Source organism: Plasmodium sp. gorilla clade G2, assembly GCF_900097015.1.
Source record: "Plasmodium sp. gorilla clade G2 genome assembly, chromosome: 11".
Classification (NCBI taxonomy): Eukaryota; Apicomplexa; class Aconoidasida; order Haemosporida; family Plasmodiidae; genus Plasmodium; species Plasmodium adleri (nom. inval.).
Window position 1 is genome coordinate 1481100 of NC_041703.1, and position 24665 is coordinate 1505764.

Here is a 24665-nt window from a genome sequence, read left to right on the forward strand (position 1 = left end):
TATTCTTATAAAAATTTGTAAAGAATATACACATATATATATATATATATTTGTGCACATTTTATTAAAATGTTAATTATAAATATATAATGATAAGGTTCCAGTACCCTAGGAATAATATTTATATAAGTTTAAATGTGAATATTTTGTTTTACCTTCATATATATGTATATATATAATAATTCATTGTAAACAACATGCCAAAAATTGATATAGATTGTACCTGTTTAGATTTATTTGAAGAGCATAACAAGAGTTATTATTTTAATGATTGCGCTATATTAAAAAAATGTATAAAGAATGGCATTTTAAAAAAATGTGATAGTGTTTGTATATATGGTAAAGAAAATTGTGGAAAGACTTTATTATTAACAGAAATATTAGCTGACCTTACAGCTGTAAAAGAATTGAAAGGAATGAATTGTAAAGTTGTATATTTAGATTGTGATTTATCATTTAATTATAAGAATTATGAAAATATTATAAATAAAAAATTTGATAAACATATTATAAAAAATAATAATATATGTACATATAATGATTTAAAAAAAATATATGTAGATAATTCCTTTTCTAATATATATTATATTCAAATATTAAATCCAGGACATTTAATAGTTGTCCTTAATACGTTAAAAAATTTATTAGAAGAGAAAAATATATTTATTGAAGCATTATTTATAGATTCTTTGTCTTTTTGGAATTTTTGTAAATATGATAAAATAAATTTCTTTTCTGATAATAATTATGTAAAAAGGAAAACCTCAGATTTATTGGATTATGCATTTACACTTATTTTAAATTTAAAGAAAACATATCGATTTCTATTTTTCTATACCAAATTATCAACTGAAGATAAATTTATGGAATATACAATAAATTTGTCTATTAACGAAGAAACAAAAAAACAAATACAACATAATAATGAAATTTCAGATAATTCTGATAATTTCAATTTAGTAAATAATAATTTTAATTCATTAAAACAAATATTTTTAATTCCACAGAATTTTAATGATATATTAAAAACACATATTTTTAGGAAAAAAGATTTTCTAACAAATAACTTTTTAATAGAAAAACCTTTCCTTATTTTCTTAATACCAAATGAGAAAAATGAATTCACACATATAAATAAAAAAAATGATATAAACAGTATCAATTTTTTATTATGCTTATCATCAGAAATGAAAAATATTAACAGAACACACTATTCGAAGTTCTTTTTTATGATACAAAATGCCAACACAATTATACCTTTATAAAAATACTAGACAAGAAAAAAAAAAATAAAAATAAATAAATAAATAAAATTAATATGTACATAATATGTCTCATTTCAAAAAGTATTTACATACAAATTATATTTTATATTATTAAAGAAATTGATATTCTATCGCATTCTTACTTTATTTTATATTATAAAAAATATCAGAAGAGGATAAAAAAATATGTACTCCATATGAAGATAATTAAATATAATCTTTTCAAAATATTGATCATCATATATATGTATAATTAATAACCGTATCTTCCTTTAGATATGCACTCAATGTGCACACGCATATTACGAAAAGAATTCAAACATATTATGTTTACACAATATAATTTTTCATATATTTATATTCTTTCTATGATGAATTTTACTAACAGAATGAAGTTTAATATATAAAAATCGATGATACGATGAATTACGTACAAACATGATTGATATTTATAAAGGAGAAATTAAAACATATATGGAAAAGTAAACAAAGGTTAATATATATATATATTTATATATATATATGTACATACATACATTTGAGAATAAGGACTTACGATAATTCTGAAATGATATACCTAATAAAAAGAAATATTTAAATTAATATAAGGGATGTTCTAAAATAAAATTTTTTTTCTATTTAATTTATTAATTATTCACATACATAAGATCTATCTATCTATACATACATACATACATAAATATATATATATATATATATAATATATATATATATATTTGTTTATGAATATAATTATGTAATTACTATTTTGCAACACATTATAAAATTATGGTTGCACTGTAAATAATCCATAGTTGTGTTGTTTTTTCCATATCATTTTTACCTGAACATGCTTTTTGGTTATTGTGCTTTCGTTTAAAGGTGGAAATAAAAAATTTTAGGTGCATTTGTTTTTTGTTTTTTTCATGTAATTTTTATATAGTTATTATTAACTTTATAATCATATTTATCTGTGCTATATCTTTAAGATTCTTTATTATTTTTTATCCTTTTTATTGATTATTATTATTTTTTAAATTATATAAAAAATTTTGAATGTATTTTAAAATTTATATATTTTACATATATATTATATATATATTTATGTTTTTTTTTTTTTTTTTTTTTTTTTTGCATTGTGCATACGATACTATTTATGCAATACAGTTGTAATTTGAAATTTCAGAAATAACATTGTACCTCTTAGAATTTTTCTTTTTTTTATATTTTATATATTTCCTTTTTGTTGTTTTTTTTTCTTATTTTACCTTATTTATTTATTTATTATTTTATTTTTATTTTTTTTTTTTGATCTACTAGCTTTTTTAAGTGTTCAGAAAAAAAAAAAAAATTAATTTTTTATAAAATACAACCTGACTGTTCAGAAATAATAATTGCTAGTCATACTATGTTGTAAAAATATTGGCTGAAGAAAATTTTATTTTTATTTAATTCATGAATTAATTTTTTTTATTTTTGTTTATAAAATTAAATTATCACATTTTTAGAAAATTACATAATTGTTAAAAAAATTAATACATACATATATATATATATATATATATATATATATATATCATATTTTTACTATAAAAAATTAGCATATTATATTCGTTAAAAAACAATGGCTACTTCAGAGACACAAAATTTAAAAACTTCTTCAGTTAACGGAAGTGAAGAAAATGTGTATGTAAAGGATGCACATATGAATTCTTTACATGAAAATTATAACGTATCTACTAAGAATGTAATAGATACAAACCCTGCAGAAGGATACTACACAATTAGTCATGATGAAAACCACACCATTGATCCAAATAATATACCTTACATAATACCTGGAATTACTGAATCTGGAATGCCCTTAGATCCAACAACTATGCAAGCTGCTGCAGCATTAAATCAAAGTTTAATGTATACCAACAATGCAATCTCAACAGAATATCCCGTAAGAATTTTAAAGAAAGAGAAATTAATATATATGCAAATAAATGTTTATATATTTATATATTTATATATTTTTTTAATTTTTTAATTTTTTTTTTTAGCAATATCATATGTATAATGGAATGAATTCCATGTATGGAGGAATCCCTCAATATTACGGAGGCATGAATATTCCAATGAATCCATATTATGATCCTTATGGAATTATAAACCCATTAGCATGCTCTAACTTAAGTATGGAAAAGACCAAGAAGAAAACCAAGAAATGTTATTGCTGCTAATTTGTGAATATATTGGGTAAAATTTGTTAACACATATAGAAAATACATAATATTTTGTTGTTTTTAATTTGGTTAATAATAATTTTACATTCGTATTTTTTTTTTCTATTTTTCTGTTTTTTTTTTTTTTTTTTTCTTTATATATATATATGTATATAATTTAATAAAATATATTTTGATGTAAGGAAGCTATTTTTTTTAATTAAAAACATACATATATATTTATAAAAATATGCATTATATATATTTATTATACAGGTTTATTCTCCATAACATTATAATATATACGTGAGAGTAAATTTTAGAAAGATAACTAATTATTATAATTTGATATTTTTTTTTTTTTTTTTTTTCTATAAAGAATAATTTATACACATTTTCCACTTCTTAATTGTTTTTTCAAAAAAATAAAAAAAATATTAAATAAATAAATACCAAATTAAAAATATATTAACTATATATATATATATATATATATATATATATTGTTATATTCTTGGTCTTTTTCTCTTATAAAGGAAAATTTAGGTTTATACTATATTAATATGTTTACAAAATGATTGAATGATATATATTTTATTCATTTATTCGTTCGTTTTTTTTTTTTTTTTTTTTTTGTTTAACGAATACACAATATTAAGCAAAATTAATATATATTTAAACAAAAGACGAAATAGTTTAATAGATAAGTTAAAAATATATATATATATATATATATATATATATATATTTATTATTCAAAAATTAGAATGCTCTTAATCTATAAAAATGTGTATATTTATAAGATGAATTATATAAATTAAAATGAAATAATTAAATTGTATATTTTTAAAATGTGCAAGATAATTTTTTTAGTCTTTCAATATTTATTACATTTATGTAAATATGTACATATATATATATATATATATATAGTTTTTTTTTTTGTTGTTCTTAAGACATTGTTTTGTTATTTAAATAGTTCTCAAAAAATATAACATATATATATATATATATATATATATATATTTTTCAATATTCTCTTTAGTTTTCATTTATATATTATAAAATTGTTATTTTTGTCCCTTTGAATATAATTTAATATATATCTATATTTATATGTCTTTTTTTTTTTTTTTTTTTTTTTTTTTTTTTTTTTTTTGGATTAAAAAGAATATATATATAATATATAGATTATGCGAATTTTTATTAATAATAATTTTTATGAAAAAAAAGAATAATAAATACAATATTAATAAAATATAATTAAAGATATACATATTTATATTTTTTTTTTATTATTAAAATATTTATAGACATATTGAATATATATATATATATATATATATATGTTTTAGAATATATATATCTCTTTTTATTGTGAATTATTTTAGTTTTAATATAATATAATATATATATATATATATATATATATATAATATATTACTATAGCTTGATATAGCAGGGACCGTTAAATATGTATAAACAAAAGTCCTTAGAATCAAGAGATATAAATTACATATATGAGAATTCTTTCGTTTGGGTACATATAAATTCTATTAAAAAGAAGAACTCTTTATTATATCGAGAGATTTATGAATATTATAAATATCGAAATAGTTCTTTTTGTTTTTTTAAAGGGAGTGTGAAAAGATTTGTTTCTAAAAATGAAGTAGAAATATATATATTTATAGATGATAATTATAATATATGCAAAGATAACTTTAATTATAATATAATAGAAAATGTAAAATATTTATTGCCTATAGATACAAATTTTGGTTGTAGTGATAATACACAGTTAATATATTTGAATTCTCCAAATTTGTTAGAAAATATTTATCAAAGATATAATAAAGCATATATAAATAAAGAGAACCGAAATTGTATATATACATATATAGGTTATATCTTATTGTCTGTAAATCCATATGAAAATTTTGATATATATGATGAAAGTTATATGAAAAAAATAAAAGAAAGAAATGATTTATTTGCTATTCCTCATCCATTTTCAATAGCCAATGATGCTTATAATTGTTTAATTGAAGATAAGATAAGTCAATCTATAATTATAAGTGGAGAAAGTGGATCTGGGAAAACAGAATCATCAAAACAGGTTCTAAAGTATTTAACTTATTTGAGTTATTTTCAAAAAGGATATAAGAAAAGGAAAAAGAAAATTATTCCAAATGAATGTGCTAATACCGAATGTGATGATATGAAATATGTAGATAATAATATGAAATATATGGATGACACTTTTTTGTGTAATGATAAAAGAACTGGATACACCACAAGTGATAATAATAGTCCTCAAGAAGAAAATGATACTATCAAAAAAGGAAAAAAAATTTATCATTATGATAAACATAGTTATAGTGATAATAATGATAATATAAAAAATAATATAGATAAAAAAAAAAATAATAATAATAAAAACAAAAATAATATAAATAATAATAATTCCAAAAAAAATATTCCAAATATAAATTTAAATTCAGATGATTATACAAATATTATAAATACTTCTTCGTCTTCCACATATGAAGAAAAAATACAAAATAGTAATCCACTATTAGAATGTTTTGGTAATGCAAAAACTATAAAAAATGATAATAGTAGTAGATTTGGTAAACTAATGAAATTAAATTATAACGAAAAAGGTATATTATGTTCTGCTTCCATTGAAACCTATTTACTAGCCAAATCGAGAGTTGTTGATGTTCCAAAAGGAGAAGGAAATTATCATATTTTTTATTCCTTATGTCAGAATGAGAAATTATCAAAAGAATTTGATTTATTACCATGGTATGAATATAACTATCTAATTGAAGCAGATAAAAAAGTAATAAAAAGCAAACACTCATATAATAATACTTATGATAATATATATTATAAAAATGATAATGAAAATACTAATAATCTTATTGATAATAAAAAAGATAGAGTAAAAAGAAATTATGAAAAAGATGATAATTATAATTTAAAAAAGCAAAATGAAAAATCATATGAAAATAACAAAAAAAATAAAAAAAAAAATGATATTATAGATGATGGTAATAATATGAACACTAAATATAAAAAGAACAAATATAAGGATGATGATATAAATATGTATCAAAAAAATAATAAGAAGGAGGAAACAGAGAAACCATTTGATTCTATACAGTGGAAAAGTTTATACAGCTTAGATTTTATCATAAAATGTTTTAATAGTATAGGTGTTCTTCCAAATGAACAAGAAGAAATTTATAAAACTTTAATATGTATACTTCTTCTAGGTAATATAAATTTTGTTGAAAGTGATAATGATCAAGAACCTATAAAAATTCAAAATATTGAGATCTGTAAAAAATTAAGCCAACTCTTATATATTAAAAATGATAATTTAAATATTAATAAAATTATCGAAATATTGACAATAAAAAAGGTTAGAGAAACACAAAAAAGTTACACATACCAACAGGCGATTTATAATCGAGATGTTATATCAAAAATTTTATATCAACTCTTATTTGAATATATAATTTTGTGTGTTAATGATTCGTTGAATGCTAGTGATCATAATATCTATTCAGAATCATCTGAGAGGGATAATTCTTTTGAGAATGAAAACGTGCTCAAAGAAGATGAATCATTTATAGATATGGATGAAAAAAAGAAGAAAAAGAGAAAGACATATAAGAGGAAAACAAAAAATTTACATAAACAAAATGAATATGATAGTGATGATATGGATGAAAATATAATAATCAATAAAAAACTAAATTTTATAGGAATCTTAGATATTTATGGTTTTGAAAATTTTAGTAATGAAGGTATGAATGGATTTGAACAATTATGTATAAATTATGCTAATGAAATATTACATGCTTTTTTTTTAAAACAAATAATACATAATGAACAAAAGATACATTATGAAGAAAATTTAAGAATAGAAAAGATTTCTTATAATGACAACAGTAATGTTATTAGTCTTATAGGAGATACAAAAGATATAAGTATATATACTATATTAGAAGATTTATCTTTATTATTTGTATCTAATAAATCTAATGAAGATGATAATAAAGATATATTCTATGAGAAGCTTAATAAAAATATAATAAATTCAGCAAAATATAAAAATATTATTAGGAATTATAAGGTAGAAAATAAATCTTTTATTATATCTCATTATGCAGGTGATGTCTTATATGATTCTGCAGATTTTTTCAATAAGAATGTTGACATATTGACTAGTGATATAGAAATGTTTTTATCAAGTTGTAATTATTTTATAAGTGAAAATTTGTTGAAAAAGAAAAGATTCAGAAATGGGAAATATGAAGCTATTAAGGGGGGAGAATTAAATCCTTCAAAAGGGAATTATGAAAAAATAACATGTGATGGGGCGAAAAAATATGATGATGTGTTGAAACAATATGATGATGGGGCGAAACAATGTGATGATGGGGCGAAAAAATATGATGATGGGGCGAAACAATATGATGATGGGGCGAAACAATATGATGATGTGGCAAAACAATATAATGGTGGGGACAATCATTATAATGATAAGAGCAAAAAAAATAACAAAAGAAAACTATCCGTGAAAGAGATGATATCTCATCATGAACATGAGTCAAAAAATACAATATCCTGTTATAATAATAGTAGTAATAATAATTTATATAAGAATAAGGTGAAAACAATATTTTCGTCTTTTAAAAAACAGTTGGAAGTTTTATCAAATAAATTAAGTAAGACTTCATCAAAATTTATAAGATGTATAAAACCAAATCAAGAAAAGCAAGCAAAATTATTTAATAAGAATTTAGTATTAAGTCAACTAGTTATGAGTGGTATGGTTGATATTTTAAATTTAATGAAGAATGGTTATCCTTGCAGAGTTTTATATGATGACATATGGATACGATATAGTGGGATATTACAAGAAGATATGAAAAAATATTTAACTCCTAAAATGTTTTGTAAAATTGTTTTAATGTTTTTAGAAATAAATTCAAATGAATATACATTTGGAAAGACAAAAATATTTTTTCGTTTTGGTGTATTATCTATTATTAATGAAATATTAAATAAAAATGAAAAGAAGAAAAATACCTTCATTCAATGTGTTTATAAATATTGGCTACATATTAGAAAAAGAAGATTATTAAATTTTGTTCTATTTGGATGTAGATTTAAAATTTTATTTAAAAAGAGAAGAGCAAAACTTTTAATGGAAAATGGATTGGACTTATATAATGAATATTTATTTAAAAAAAAATTAGAATGTATAGAAAAAATACTGTTCTTTTATTTTAATGTATATAAACAAAGAATTTATTTCTTAAAATTAAAAAGTAGTACATTAATTATACAAAAAAATTATAGAACTTATATCTTAAGAAAAAAATTTTTATATATGAAAAAACAAATCTTATTTATACAAGATTATTATTTATTTCAAAAATATTTTAAACAAAGAGTTAAAGCAGCTAATACTATAAGAAAAAATTGGATTATGTATATAACTAAATATGATTATAAATATTTATTAAAGTGTATTATTAAAATACAAAGAGCATTTAAAAAATATATGAAAAAAAAATATATACTTTATTGTTTAAAAATAGCACATGTGAAAGACACAAAAAAGAAGAATATATATCACCATGCTTTTACAAAAAATGAAATAGAAGAAAAAAAAAAAATTTATCCATTAAATATATTAAAAAAGAATTCTTTTAATGTTACAGATCGAATAGGTTCTTTTATATATGTGCAGACAAGAAAACATCGCCACACCATTACAGTAATAAAAAAAAAAAAATAAACATGTAAATATTGATATATATATATATATATATATATATATATATATATATATTTATTTACATTTATATTTATTTTTTCATTTTAAGGTGGGAGATAAGTTTTGTCAACCATCCATGAATATACAAAATAGGAAGAAAAGAAAAACATGGGATGCAGGGAACAATTATTTAATATCCCAATATAGTACATCTAGTACATACAGTTATTATAATGAGAATGAAAATATTAAGAGGCAATATCAAAATAATAATAGTAATGTAAATACCTTTAATGAACATATAAATGGGAGGAAAAGAAAAAATAGCAATATTGAAGATAAACCTATTATTAGTGTAGGAAATATTGTAAAAAATGAAAGAAACAAAATAAAAAATATACAGAAAAGTACGAAAAATATTAATAAAACTAAAGCAAAGAATAAATTTCGATTCAGTAATTTGAGTATATGTAGTGGTACTATTAATACGGATAGGAAAAATATTAACTACAAAAATGACATGCTAAGCCTTAGTAAATCACTTAAAAAAAAAAAATAATAAATAAATAAATATATATATATATTTATATAATATTTTATGTATAATATGTTGATCTACATATGAATATTTTTTTGAATATATAAAAATGTTTTTTAGATAAGAATAAGATGAAAAGGAAAACTTATAACCATGCAAATAACAGAAATGAATTTGTTTCAAGTTATAAAAGAGAGAAAAACAAAGTTTCCAATCATATAAAAAATACAATATATGATAGATATATTCAGAAATATAAACAAAATCATATGTGTCCACAAAAAGAGAAGAAAAAAAAATCCATATATATTAGAGGAAATTATAGTAATATCAGTAATATATATAGTGTATATAAACCTACAAAGGAAGAGGTGTTGGAAGAACAGTACGATTTTGACTTGACGGATGTGGTAATATAATTTAACATATAAATAAATAAATAAATATATATATATATATATATATATATATATGTATGTATATATATATTCTTTGGATTGGTTAATATTATTATTTTTATTTATTTATGTTTTCATTTTGTTAGCTTATAATTCCAGAAGATTTTCATGTTACTCAAACTAAAATACCTGAACCGGATATTAATCTTATGAACAATGTAAAATAATATGACGAGTTATATAATGAATTCATATAAGCACTCACACATATATATATATATATATATATATATTTATTTATTTATTTATTCATTTATATTTATGTTTATTTTTCATTTTTCGTTTTTCAGGAAAATGATATTTTATTAAACCACTTTTTAGATACTAATCTTGATTCAAAAATACCATTAATTGAATTAAAAATGTTCAAATGTTGCTAAATAGATAAATTGAAAAAAATAGATACAGGCGTACAAAATAATATAAAAATGTAATTATATTTTATTTTGTTTTTTTTTTTTTAATACCTATATGTTTATTATTAATTTATTATATTTATATTTATATTTTATTTTATTTTTTTTTTTTTTTTTTTGGGTTTAATATAAATTTTTAATTAATGTTCTTATTTGAAAAGATTGTCTATAATTATTTTGAACTAACCTTATTTCATTGATTTATTATATTTTTTTTAAAGTTATAAAATAAAAAAATAAAATAACACAAATTTGTATCAATGTTTTATATATTATATTACGCATATTTAATGTGTAAAATTACTTTTAACAAATAAAAAAAAAAAAAAAAAAAATTGAGAATATATTCTTGGATATTTATGTATTTAATTATTTATGTCTTTCTTTATATATTTATTAATATAACTTCACTTTTTTGTCTCATAATATTCGAATGAATATTTTAATAATTAAAAAAAAAAGTATTGATTTTGAGGATTGATATTTTTTATCCTTGTTCCTTTTTTATTATTTATACTTTCCATATTATTTGATGAGTTGGATAATATATTATCTTCATATTCTTTATATATATAATTATCACTGTGATGTATATGGTTGTATTTGTTATAATATTCTAGTATATTATTATAATTGTCAGAAGTGTTATTATTATAATTATTGTTGAATTTATTATTTGTTATATTATGTGTATGTATATTTTCTTTCTTTGAAATTAGAGAACATTTTTCTTGATTAAAAATGTTGTTTTTATATTTGTTTGAAAAGTCAGATAATTTATATTTAACACAATTATTTGATGATAAGTCTATATTTTTTTTTTGAGATGAGAGATTAATAAAATGATTATTCTGATAATTATTAATATGACATATATTATTATTATGTTTAGTTTTGATTAAAGATGTATTAGAATATTTATATGGTAATATATTTTTTTCATTATTATATATAATTTCTTTTTCGTGCTCTATCTTTTGATTTTTACATATATTATTATGTTGTAATAATCTATTTGTATTTATTAATTGAGTACCACATTTTTTATTTTTAATATAACTTAATTTATTTTGTTCTTCATTATTTTTAGGATGATTGGAATTTTGATTATTTATTTTAAATTTAATTCTTGTATTATATCCTTTTTTATCTTTATTAATTATAGATATAAAATTCTTTTTACTAATTTTTTTATAATTTTTAATGTGTAAATTTTTTAATTTTTTAGTTTGTAACAATTTGATATTTTTATTTCGAGTATTAGTTTTTAATTTTAATTCTCTTTGTTGTTTTATGTATTTTGTTTTATTTTTATTCTCTTGTATGCTTTTATATTTCTTTTCAAGTTCTTTAATTTTTTTAATATTATCTTGAATTATTTTGTTATCTTTACTGCAATGAGATTTTTCATTGTTGCTTTTTTTTTCTTTATATTCTGCACTTTCATAATGACGATGATGATCATTATTGTAAGTATTATCATTACTATTATTATCATTATATTCATCCTTATTCATCTCTTTATTATTATTATTATTATTATTATTATGACATTTATTGGTATCCTCTATCTTATTATGATCGCATATATTATGATTCACATCATTCCCTTTATCATTTATATATATTTTTTTTTTATCTTTTAATTCATATGATTTTATTTGATTTTGTAAGGCATCAATTTTTTTCTTGACTATATATTTTTTATTCCTTTGTTTCATAAAAATAGAATTTATTTTATGATCGCTTTTTTTATAATCATCATTTATTTCCTTCTCACACATTTGGATATGCTTTTTCTTATTGTTAGTTGTCAGATTTTTTAAGTTGTTCATCTGATTTGGCATGTTATATTTAGTAGGATTACTATTGATTGAGAATGTTTTCCTTATATTTTTTAAAGTGTCTAATACATTTTTATAATTTATTATAACCTTATTATTATTATTATTATTATTATTATTTAGTTTAGAAAAAATAAATGTATTATTATTTGTTGTAGTATTAGATAAAAGAGATGTATTTTTTTTAGCTATAAATATATTTTTAATATTTTTTAGTTTACATATATATTTTGTTTTGCTGTTTTTTTGAGTATCTTTTATATTGTTATAATTTTCTTTTAATAATATATTAGAATAATTATTAAGATTATTATATGATAATTTTTTTTTATCATTATTATTTAATTGTTGCATATTAAGAAAATTCCAATTTGTTTCCTGATTTATTTTTAATTTATTCATTTGATTATTTTTATTTATATGTAAATTATTTAAAATTATGTCTCGACATTTAGCAATCATATCATTTTTTGGTGCAAGCTCTTTAATACATCTTAATATCTTATTTTTAATTTTATTACTTAGAAATATATTATATATATATAGATATTGCTGAAATGTTTGTATATGTAAACTATTACATATATTTCTTATACTCATATTACACAAAACATTACATTTTATTAAGGATGAAAATAATAATAATTCATATGGACATGCAGAATTTATCAAGAAATTTATTTTGTTGTTATTATATTCTTTTTGGTACTTAGCAAAATTTGTAATTTCTATTAAATAAACTTCTAATATTTTTTTAAAAATTAATAATTTGTTACGACGTATTTTTAAATGATCTATAAGTTTAGAATGTATATGAGAAAAGAGGCATATTTGATTATGATATGAAGAAGATGTGTTAACATAAAATTTATCATTACGATAATTATTAATAAGATTATTATTACAATTATTATTATTATCTTTGATTTTATTTATATTATTATTATCTTTGATTTTATTTATATTATTATTGTTTTTTATATTATTAATATTATTATCTTTGATATTATTTATATTTATGTTTTTTATCTTTTTGTAATAATATTCTATATTTACAACACTTTTTATAATATATTTATAGAAGCTTCTTACAAATATAAGATAACTTTTTATAATTTCTTCATTACATTTTATATTTGAAGAGATATTATAACTTTGATTATTTATATGTTTACAAATATCACTATATATATTTGTAATTATTAAAAAAATATTCATGAAAGTTTTTATATTTTTTTCTAAATCTTTATTTTTATTATTATTTATCATATTAGATAATTTATATTCGATCTGATAAATTATATTTTCAATTTGTTTTAATTTTTTATTTATATGATTTATAAGTTTCTTTATTTGTAATATGATATTTTTAATATCTTTTAAAAATATATGTATTTTATTTTTAATTTTTATAAGAGAAAATAGACAAAAGAACTTATCTAATGTAAAACATGAATCAATAAACTCATTCATATTTTCTTTATTCATTATAATATCTAAACATTTTTTAATATATTTCTTTATAATATGATTCTTCTTAATGATAACAGTGTATATATTATTCTTTTTATTTAAATGTTTTTTAAATAATTTACAATATTGTTTTAATATATTCTCTTCTATATAGAACTCACCAATTTTTATATTATTCTTTGCATAAAAATATACTAAGTGTATTTTATTTTTTTTCTTTTTTATTTTTATAACATCAACAATTTTTTTTTTTTTTAAAAAGAATTTTATTGGATTAATTTTATTATGATCCTTACTAGTATATATATTATTATTATTATATTTAATATTTGTATATTCTTTATTTTGATTAATATCAAAATTTGTTACTTTATTTCTTTTATATTCCTTTTGATTGCCCTTATATGAATATGTATCATTTTGATTTTGTTCAACAAATAAATTATTATCTATATTATCTTGTGTGTTTATACTTATCATCTTATTACTTTTATTCATATCTTCCATATTTATATATTCTAAATTGTTATGTGAAAAATTTTTTATATGTTGTGTATGTGTTGTGTTTGTATGTTGTAAAATTTGTTCAATTTTTTTTTTTCCTTTTTTTTTATTTTTATAAAATTTTTTAATATATGTAATAAATTTATCATTAATTTGTGTGTAATTTTTATATGGTTTGATAGATGCATTTTTATTTATTTTATATGTATTTGTATAAATCGTTTTATTGTAATTCTTTATTTTATATATTATATTTTTGAGTTTTTTTTTTTTTAAATTAACCTTTCTATTAATAATATATACATGTTGTCTTGGATTATTTTTATCTCTCTTTAATTTTATGGTGACGTTTCTACATGTTTTATGTGTAATAAAATTATCATTTATATTATCATTAATATTATCATTAATATTATCATTAATATTATCATTAATATTATCATTTATATTATCATTAATATTATCATTTTTTATATGGTCTATAATTTTGTTATTTTTAATTTGTTTGTACAAATTGCTCATTTCTTGCACCTCCTTATCAACATCGCTGTTATCAATTTTATTATCTTCTTTTAATGTATTTATATTGTTTATATTATTTAATATTATATTACAACTGTTTAATATTGATTTTATATATTGAAAATCCAAATCATAATTTTCTATGGATAAATTTTCAAGCATATAATTTTCTAAACAATTCGTATTATCATCAATCTGTTTGTCAGAAATTATATTATCATGTGATATATATAAATTAACACCATTTTGTTTTTCATCTGCATTGTTATTTTGATTTGTATATTTATCATGTATTTTATTATTATTATTATTATTATTATTATTTATTTTATTATTGTTGTATATATATATATTTTTTTTTTCTTTTTTCTTGTTCTTTTCTTTCATAAATTTGAAAAGCGAAAATAAATTACAATTTCGTTGTTTTGATAATTTATTTTTTTTTTTATTCTTATATATTTTTATATATTTGTAGATTTTTTTAAGAATTTTTCTTTTCCTATAATATTGGGAATACGACAAAAGTCTAGGTAAAATGAAAAGATAATTATTATCACTCTTCTTATGATACTTCTCATTATTCTGTTCATGATTTGTTTTATTTTTCTTTATTTCTTTTCTTTTTTTTTCCACCATAGTATTAAAATTTTCCATTTTCTTTTCATAAATATTAAAATAATCATTATCATTTTGATGATTTATGAGATTATGCTCTTCTTTTATATTATCATTACAAATATCACCTGTCACCTTTTCATTTATTTTATTAAGTATATCATTTGAATTATAAAAAAAATGTAAAGACTTTTTATATTGATTTTTATTCACGTGGTCATACATTTTTTCCCCCCTTTTCTTAATCTTTAATAGGAGAGAATAACATTTTTGTTTTTTTGAAAAATACTTTTTATACAATAAAGTTATAAATAATTTGGATATAGAAATCCCTTGATTATCCTCTTGATAAATATTTTTATTGTTCTTTTTTAAATTATTGATACATTCGTTATTTATTATATTTATATCTTCTTTTATTATTCCTTTTATATTTTCTTCTTTTTTCTTTTCTATATTTGAATTATCAAATATATAATAATTTGGTGAATTTTCAATTAACCATTTTTGTGTTGCATTTTCTTCTTGCTCTTCTTCAAAATAATCTACATTTTTTAGAATATCAAACGTTTCACTTGTATCACTGTATAATCTTTTGGATATATTTTTAGGATTATAATTATTAATAGATCTATCCTTACTTTCTATGTAATTATTTTTTAATTTAAAAGAATGATTGTCATCAATGACACCACTTTTTTTTTTGATCTCTTCATTTTTATAATTACTGTATATTTTTTGGAGGATAGACATTTAAAAGAAAAAAAAATATATTATATATATATATATATGTATATGTATTTATTTATATATATAACATTTCTATTTTTTTTTTTTTTTTTTTTTTTGTTGTAAAAATAAAGAATTTCCTTATTTACAAATTAGCATGTGTCAGTTTTACAAATGCCTAAATTGGAACAAATAAAAATATAAAAATATACATATATATATATATAAACAAATATATTACAACATTTTTGTAAATAATAATCCACTCAAACATATAAGAAATGGAAATATATAATAATATAAATATATATTAAATGTATTAAATATATATGAAGAATACAAATATAAAAAAATGAAATATATTTATTATATAAGACAAACATATATTTTACTGCACAAAATTGCTAAAAATATACATATATATATATTTTTTATTTTACTACAATTTTTAATATAATCATATCGATTTATTAAAATTAGACAAATAAAATGTAAGGGATAAAAACATATGAATGTACAAAAGAATGCTTTAATTTTTTGCAACATATAAAAATTGAAAAAATACAACCAAGAGGGAATATATATATATATATTTTAGACAAATATTATATTATTTTAAAAAAAACAATATTCTTTTCAATGTTATCAATTGATAAATGACACATTGTTTTTTTTTTTTTTTTTTTTTTTTTTTTTTTAATTAAATTTTAAAAATTAAATGTGATGATACCAAATATTTGATGGATAAAACATACTATAAATTATAATAGTATTAATATATAGAATATTATTTATATATTTAATTGTATACATAATATATATATATAAAGATCTATTTATTCTTCACAAGTATTATAGTAAAATATTTTCCAGTTTGATAAAAATTAAAAAATATGCACATTTACGTAACATCATAAAAATATATACATATATATATATTATATAATGTATTAATATAAAGTTCATTTAAATATTTATATTTCCATTTTATCTAATATAACAAAAAAAAAAAAAAAAAAAAAAAGAAAAAAGAAAAAAGAAAAAAGAAAAAAAAAAAGGTAAAGGAAAATAGAAAGACACAAATAAAAAACAGCAAATATAAAATAAATATATGCATATATTATATATATATATATATATATATATATATATATATGTGAAGTACAAAATAGATTATTAATTGAAATAATTTTAATTAATAAAATGAAGATTTAATTTGGTAAATAATAATATTTATTATTTTAGGATATTATAATATAATATATTTTATATATTGTACTTTAATTTTCTTTTATTCATTATTTTACAATAGCATGGGAAATATATTTATTGATCCAATTTTGTATTATACCCCCAACATATTCATATATATATATATATATTGTGAATGTATAAAACTTTCATTTAATAAATTTTCGTAACATATTATTATTTAAAAATTTGGATTTGAAATCATAAAATTTGGTATTTACTTCTTCATTATTTTGTTCTTTCTTTGTTAACTCTTCATTTTCTATATGTCCTTTATTAATTACACTTAAGGATGATAACCTTTCTTCCAAGACGTAACTTGTTATAGATATGTCTTTAATATTATTATTATTATTATAATCATCACTATCTTCATTATGAATATTATTATTTTGAATAGTAGAACTATTACTATATGTACTTAAATTATTAGAATCTTTTTTTATATCATCAATATTTTCATTATCATTATCTGTTGTAGTACCACCATTAATAATACAATTATTAATATTATCATCATTTTTTTTTATGTATATATTGTTTTTTTCATTATTATTTTCATCTCTTTCTTCGGTATTATTATTATCAATGTTATTATTTTCTATAGAGCTTTTATTACTACTCTCTTCATTCATTGTATCTTCGAAATTTAATATGTCATCAGGAGAATTTTTCAAATATTCATTATTAATTATATATTCTGATTTATCCTCAAGGATATTAATATTATATTCTTCATTTATATTGTTTTCAAAAATATTATCCTTTTTAATTATATCTGAAGTATTATCATATTCACTGGAAATATTTTGTTCATTCATCAATTTATCATCATTCGATTTGTCATCATTCGATTTTTCTTCCTCCAATTTTTCATCATTCGATTTTTCATCCTCTAATTTTTCATTTTCCAATTTTTCATCCTCCACTTTTTCATCCTCCACTTTTTCATCCTCCACTTTTTCATCCTCCACTTTTTCATCCTCCACTTTTTCATCCTCCACTTTTTCATCCTCCACTTTTTCATCCTCCACTTTTTCATCCTCCACTTTTTCATCCTCCAATTTCTCATCCTCCAATTTCTCATCATTCAACTTTTCTTCCTGAAAATTTTCATCATTCAATTTTTCATCCTCTACTTTTTCATCCTCTACTTTTTCATCCTCTACTTTTTCATCCTCTATTTTCTCATCCTCAAATTTTTCTTCCTGAAAATTTTCATCATTCAATTTTTCATCCTCTACTTTTTCATCCTCCACTTTTTCATCCTCCACTTTTTCATCCTCCACTTTTTCATCCTCTATTTTTTCATCTTCTACTTTTTCTTCCTCCACTTTTTCATCCTCCACTTTTTCATCCTCCACTTTTTCATCCTCCACTTTTTCATCCTCCACTTTTTCATCCCCCACTTTTTCATAACCAACATGATTAGTATCAACAGCTACACCTTCAGCACGTGTTCTATAATACAGATGTATATAAAACCTTTCAAAATATTGAACAGATGGAAAATAATATTTATGAGGTTTCAAACGTGTAGGTATAAAAAGAATTTTAAAAAGGGTATTTAATTTTTCTGTCATTTTGCCCAACTCATAAAATAAATATAAATATTTCGATAATTCATAAGATGGTATATTTTTCAATTTATTATATTCTTCATCTCTTTTTATAGAAAATGCTCGATCTAATAATACATTAACATATTCACAATTATTAAAAATAAAATTATATGTTTTATTATCTATAAATATATCAAAATGTAAAAATATATTTGAATAAGCTTCTAATAAACGTTTTTGAAATCCAGGATTTAAAAAATAAATCATTACTTTATCTTTACCTTTATAATTATTTAAAATATTAAAATTTTTTAGTAGGGAATCTAAATTACCTATTGCTAACTTATCAACAGAATCAATATATTCTCCTAATTTATCTAAATAATTTAATTTGACAACATTTACATTTAATATTTCTAAACGCGAAAAAATGCTTTTTCCTTTATAATTATTTTTTTTATTATAATTAAAATCACTTTCTTCATCATAACTATTTAAGTTGTTATCATCATCATTTATATGATCTTCTTCACTTCTTATTTTATTTTTACCATCACTATAAGATTGTTCATCATCACTCATTTTATTTCCATCATCATTTATATTGTGTTCACTATCACTCATATTTTCCTTATCATTAGTCACTTCATTTTCCACATTCTCTTCTAATTGATCATCTGCCTTTTCTCTTTTTATTCTTATAGGAACTGCATTTTTATTGTCCTCGGCTTTATTATTTTGTGATTTATTTTTATTTGTCAGAAAATGTCCTAATTTAATATTACTTAAAATATTACGAGACTTGTTTTTTATTGAACTATATATACTAAAAACGGTTTTATGTTTCTTATTCTTATTATCATTATTAGTGTTGCTATCATCCCTATTATTACTATTATTATTATTATTATTATTATTATTATCATCTACTTTATCATCAATTAAATTTCTCTTTTTTGATTTCTTATTTTGCTGGTTTTCCTTATTTATATCAAAGAAAACTCTTTTTGGTGTTTTGGTATATTCAATAGAATCATTATGAAATGTACGTCTTTTTACGTTTTGAAAATTCTCAGAATTTTCCTTTTCACCAGACAATTCTTGTATTTTTTTATTTAATAATATGGATGATGTATCAGTATATGAGTTACTTCTCACATGACCATTTGTGTTTACATTTTCTATTGAATTATATGTACGATTTTCCTTTAAGGCATTTAGCACATTTTCAAGAACGTTGATATAATAATCACGTTTATCATTTTTAGTATCAAGAATATCTTTTATATTTATGGTCATACTATTTAAACAACCATATTTATTTTTACTATTGTTATTGTTTGTACTATTACTTTCATTTCTATTATCAGAAATATTTTTATTTATATCTGTATTATATAAATGTTGTGTTTTTTTCAATATACATTTATTATTAAAACTTTCAAAAGGATAGTTTTCATTACCATATATATTACTTTTCATATCATCTGATGAAGAAAATAACATTTCATTATTTTTCTTGTCATTTCTTTTAAATTCTGTAAATTCATTAATATTCTCCTTATTTAAGATATGTACATTTTGTTCTTGTGATTTTCTCTTTTCTTCATTTAATATTTTATAAATAATATCTGAGTGTATAGGACTTTTAATAGTATTATTATTTCTATCTGTGTTTTCATCATCATCATCATCTTCAATATCATCATCAACATGTGCATCATATTTTTGATTTCCTTTTGGTATCTCTAATTGGTTTTTTTTTATATCATCTTCTATTTTATCGTAATTCTTTTCTGATGAGTTGTCAAGCATAAGGGATGGACGAGAGTTACTAGTTGAATTATTATTATTATTATTATCATTAATATAATATTTTATATCGTTTATGGGTTCATTTGAACTATCATTTTCATCATTATTTAATTTTTTAGAATATTCATTACATGTGTTTTTACAATATGTATTCATTAATGTTTCACATACAGAATCATATTCCGATTCAAATAATTTATTAAAATTATTATTTCTATTATTTCTATTATTATTATTATTATTATTACTATTACTACTACTATTATTACCGCTGTTGTTGTTATATATATAATCATTTATTTTTCTTGATATTGAACATTTATTTCCTTTTTTGCTCTTTCCATATTTTTCACTAGAATATATGTTTTGTAAATCTTTCGAATTCATAAAGTAATTATTACATGTTTGATTATTTATAAAATTTTTGTTCCCTAAGTTTTCTTCATCATATTCTGAGATATCACGATTGACATAGATACTATTATTACTATAACTTTTTTTATTGCATAACATATTTTTTATGATATTTTTTCCAGTTTTTTTTTTAAATGTTTTGTCTTCATCAATAAAGTCAGAAAAACTTTTATTATGTATCATATTTTTTACATTAGTATTGCTATTATTATTAATATGATGATAATCATAATACTCATTATTATTATAATTTTCTAGTGATATATTATTATCTTTGAATGATATTTTTCTTTTATTATTATCATTAATATTATTTGTATTAAATAAATAATCAGTTGTCATAATATTTTTATTACGCGGAAAAGCTAAATATTTTTGGACAAGTTTATTAACTTGATTTATTGTATTGGCACTATTTGTAAAATATGAATCATTAAATTCAAAAGAATTATCTTCTTCTGAACGTTTATCATTATTTAAGTAATTATTATAATAATAATTATTATTATTATTATTATTATTAATATTATTTTTATTGTTTGTACTTTTTTTCCTTTCATTATGTAATTTTTTTTTTCTCATTGGATCATTACCATTCTGTAAACAAAACTGATTAAAATCGTCACAGTTTTTTTCATTATTTGAATTATTTGCATTATTTTCATCATTTCCATTATTTCTATTATTTCCATCTATTTGAGAAATACTAAATTTATTTGACATAGCATTAACAATTAATTTTTTCTTCATATTTTTTCTCAAATTACAAATTTCTTTTTTAAAACTAGTATTATATGAAGGCAGAAACTTTGTTACTTTATTTTTATTCAATACATTTCTCTTCATATTTTTTAAGTCCATATTATTATTATTATAATTAAACATATTACTATTGTTATTACTATTAGAATTATGATCATCTGTTTTGTTTTTATCATTTAAATAGTTATAAATATAATTCTCTGTATAATTATTGTCTTCAAGAGAGGAGTCAAGGGTATGATTCATCAGATGATTTTTATTTTTTTCATTCATAAAATTATTCAAATGATTGCTATCACATTTATAAGTATTATTTTTAATATGATTATCACAATTATTATTATTATTATTATGATTGTTATTATGATTATTATCATGATTATTATTATTATTATCATGATTATTATTATTATTATGATTGTTATTATTATTATTATTATTAGTATTAGTATTATTATTAGTATTATTATTATTATCATCATCATTATTATCATCATTATTGTTATTATCCTTATTATTATCCTTAATATTATCATCATTATTGTTATTATCCTTATTTTTATCCTTATTTTTATCCTTATTATTATCCTTATTATTATCATCATCATTATTATTATTATCATCATCATTATTATTATTATCATCATTTTTATCTAATAATAACTTACGATGTTCTTGAACATTATCCTCTTCATGATTTATTAAGGATTCTTTTTGTAATGGTTTTATTTTTTCTTTACTTGTTATATCATAGTCATTTGTTGATGTTCGATCTGTACTATAAAAAAAGGATGTATCATTTTGAGAGCTTTCATCCTTTTCTTTATTAAGATCATTTATAATATTTTCATTATTTCTATTAGAACCTTTAATTGTATTAATAAAACTATTTGGTTGGTGGCATGTTTTTGAGTTTTCAAAATTATTATAATATAAATTAGAAGAACGTGATACACTGGGATTCATTTTTAATAGCGTTTCATCATCAAATGTGTCATTACTATTTATATTATTATTATTTAATAAAGTTTCTAAATAATTATTTTTTAATTTTTTTACATTTTTTGAATGAAGTAAATTATTATAATTTATATTATTTACAAATCGGTTGTCTTTTTTTATTAAATCATCAGAGTCATATAAAAATAAGAGATTATTTTTTTCTTCTTCATTTAAATGATGAAGATCGTTAAGATTAACTGAATTATTATTAGCATCGTAAGATGAATTTGTTGAATGCTTACAGTGGTTATAATTATTATTATTATTATAATTTCTATTATTATATATATTATTATTATTATATATATTATTATTATTATTATTATTATTATTATATATATTATTATTATTATTATTATATATATTATTATTATTATTATCATTATTATCGTCATTATTCATCCTGTTTGACAAAGACAAGATGCTTTTTATATTTCCGGGTTTCTTTTTACCAACATAAGTATCATCCATTTTATCCGAATCATCATATAGATATGAATTAATTTCATTTGATAATCTAGAATTTGATGAAATATTAAAAAAGTTGAAGTTTCTATTTCTTAATTTATTTTTTTCTTTTTTCATATTTTCAGCTTCTAGTTCTCTCATAATATTTATAATTTCTTCATCATCATCATCAATATCATTTGGTTTTATCTCAATAAATCCCATTTTTGTTTTGTTTGTATTTAATACATCTATGCTTTGTACTAATCGTGTTTGTTCATAAGCTTTATTATTATATATTTCAACATTTTGTTCAGAATTTTTTTCGATATTATTTATAACATTTCTTTCTATATATCTATTAATATTATCATCCACAAGAGGTTCTATATTTTCCTCTTTATTATCATTTTTTTCATTTTCATTGTTATTACAATTATTTATTCCTTCTGTTAATTGTAAGGCAACTTTTTTTGCTTGCCCTTTTAAATTTGGACTTAAATTCTCAAAAGGTTCCCATGTATTTTCATCACTATCATAATTTTTCCATTTTATATAAAATTCAAAATCATCTAAATTTTCATCTTTTCTATTATTTCTTTTCTTTTTACAATTCTCTTTATATCTAGCCATTATTATTTTCTCTACCTCAAAAACTTCATTGTAATCAGGTTCACCAATAATTCCAACATTATCTTCTAAATTAATATCCTCATTAATGTCACTTTTAAATCTTTTTCTTCTTCGTGATTTATGAGAATTTCCCCTACCTCTTTTAAATACCATTCTTTTTATATAAAAACCAAAAAAAAAAAAAAAAAAAAATTATAAATAATATAATCCCACAAAATATTTCTACATATATATATATATATATATATATATATATATATATATATATATGTATGTAATATTTTTTTTTGTGACCCTTAATTTCTTTTTATCTAAAAATTTTTAATGGCATATATATAAATAATATATACATATATTATATATATATATATATATATATATATATATATATATATATATATATAT

The 24665-nt window shown here is 18.8% G+C and overlaps 5 protein-coding genes across 5 annotated transcripts; 3 read left to right on the top strand and 2 right to left on the bottom strand.

Annotated features, from left to right (window-relative positions):
- Positions 1–197: 197 nt before the first annotated feature.
- Positions 198–1265, top strand: PADL01_1138500 (P-loop containing nucleoside triphosphate hydrolase, putative; the record flags this gene model as incomplete). The annotated part of the gene is made up of 1 exon (XM_028682860.1): positions 198–1265. One exon carries the CDS (start codon positions 198–200, stop codon positions 1263–1265), a length of 1068 nt encoding a protein of 355 aa, XP_028539096.1.
- A 1624-nt stretch (positions 1266–2889) lies between these two features.
- Positions 2890–3493, top strand: PADL01_1138600 (conserved Plasmodium protein, unknown function; the record flags this gene model as incomplete). The annotated part of the gene is made up of 2 exons (XM_028682861.1): positions 2890–3213; positions 3314–3493. The coding sequence occupies 2 exons, from the start codon at positions 2890–2892 to the stop codon at positions 3491–3493; spliced, it is 504 nt and encodes a 167-aa protein (XP_028539097.1).
- A 1456-nt stretch (positions 3494–4949) lies between these two features.
- On the top strand, positions 4950–10651 carry PADL01_1138700 (myosin F, putative; the record flags this gene model as incomplete). The annotated part of the gene is made up of 5 exons (XM_028682862.1): positions 4950–9275; positions 9385–9808; positions 9934–10223; positions 10358–10429; positions 10562–10651. The coding sequence occupies 5 exons, from the start codon at positions 4950–4952 to the stop codon at positions 10649–10651; spliced, it is 5202 nt and encodes a 1733-aa protein (XP_028539098.1).
- A 485-nt stretch (positions 10652–11136) lies between these two features.
- PADL01_1138800 (conserved Plasmodium protein, unknown function) lies at positions 11137–16398 on the bottom strand (the record flags this gene model as incomplete). The annotated part of the gene is made up of 1 exon (XM_028682863.1): positions 11137–16398. The coding sequence occupies one exon, from the start codon at positions 16396–16398 to the stop codon at positions 11137–11139; it is 5262 nt and encodes a 1753-aa protein (XP_028539099.1).
- Positions 16399–17774: 1376 nt separating this feature from the next.
- On the bottom strand, positions 17775–24413 carry PADL01_1138900 (conserved Plasmodium protein, unknown function; the record flags this gene model as incomplete). The annotated part of the gene is made up of 1 exon (XM_028682864.1): positions 17775–24413. One exon carries the CDS (start codon positions 24411–24413, stop codon positions 17775–17777), a length of 6639 nt encoding a protein of 2212 aa, XP_028539100.1.
- Between the last annotated feature and the right edge of the window lie 252 nt (positions 24414–24665).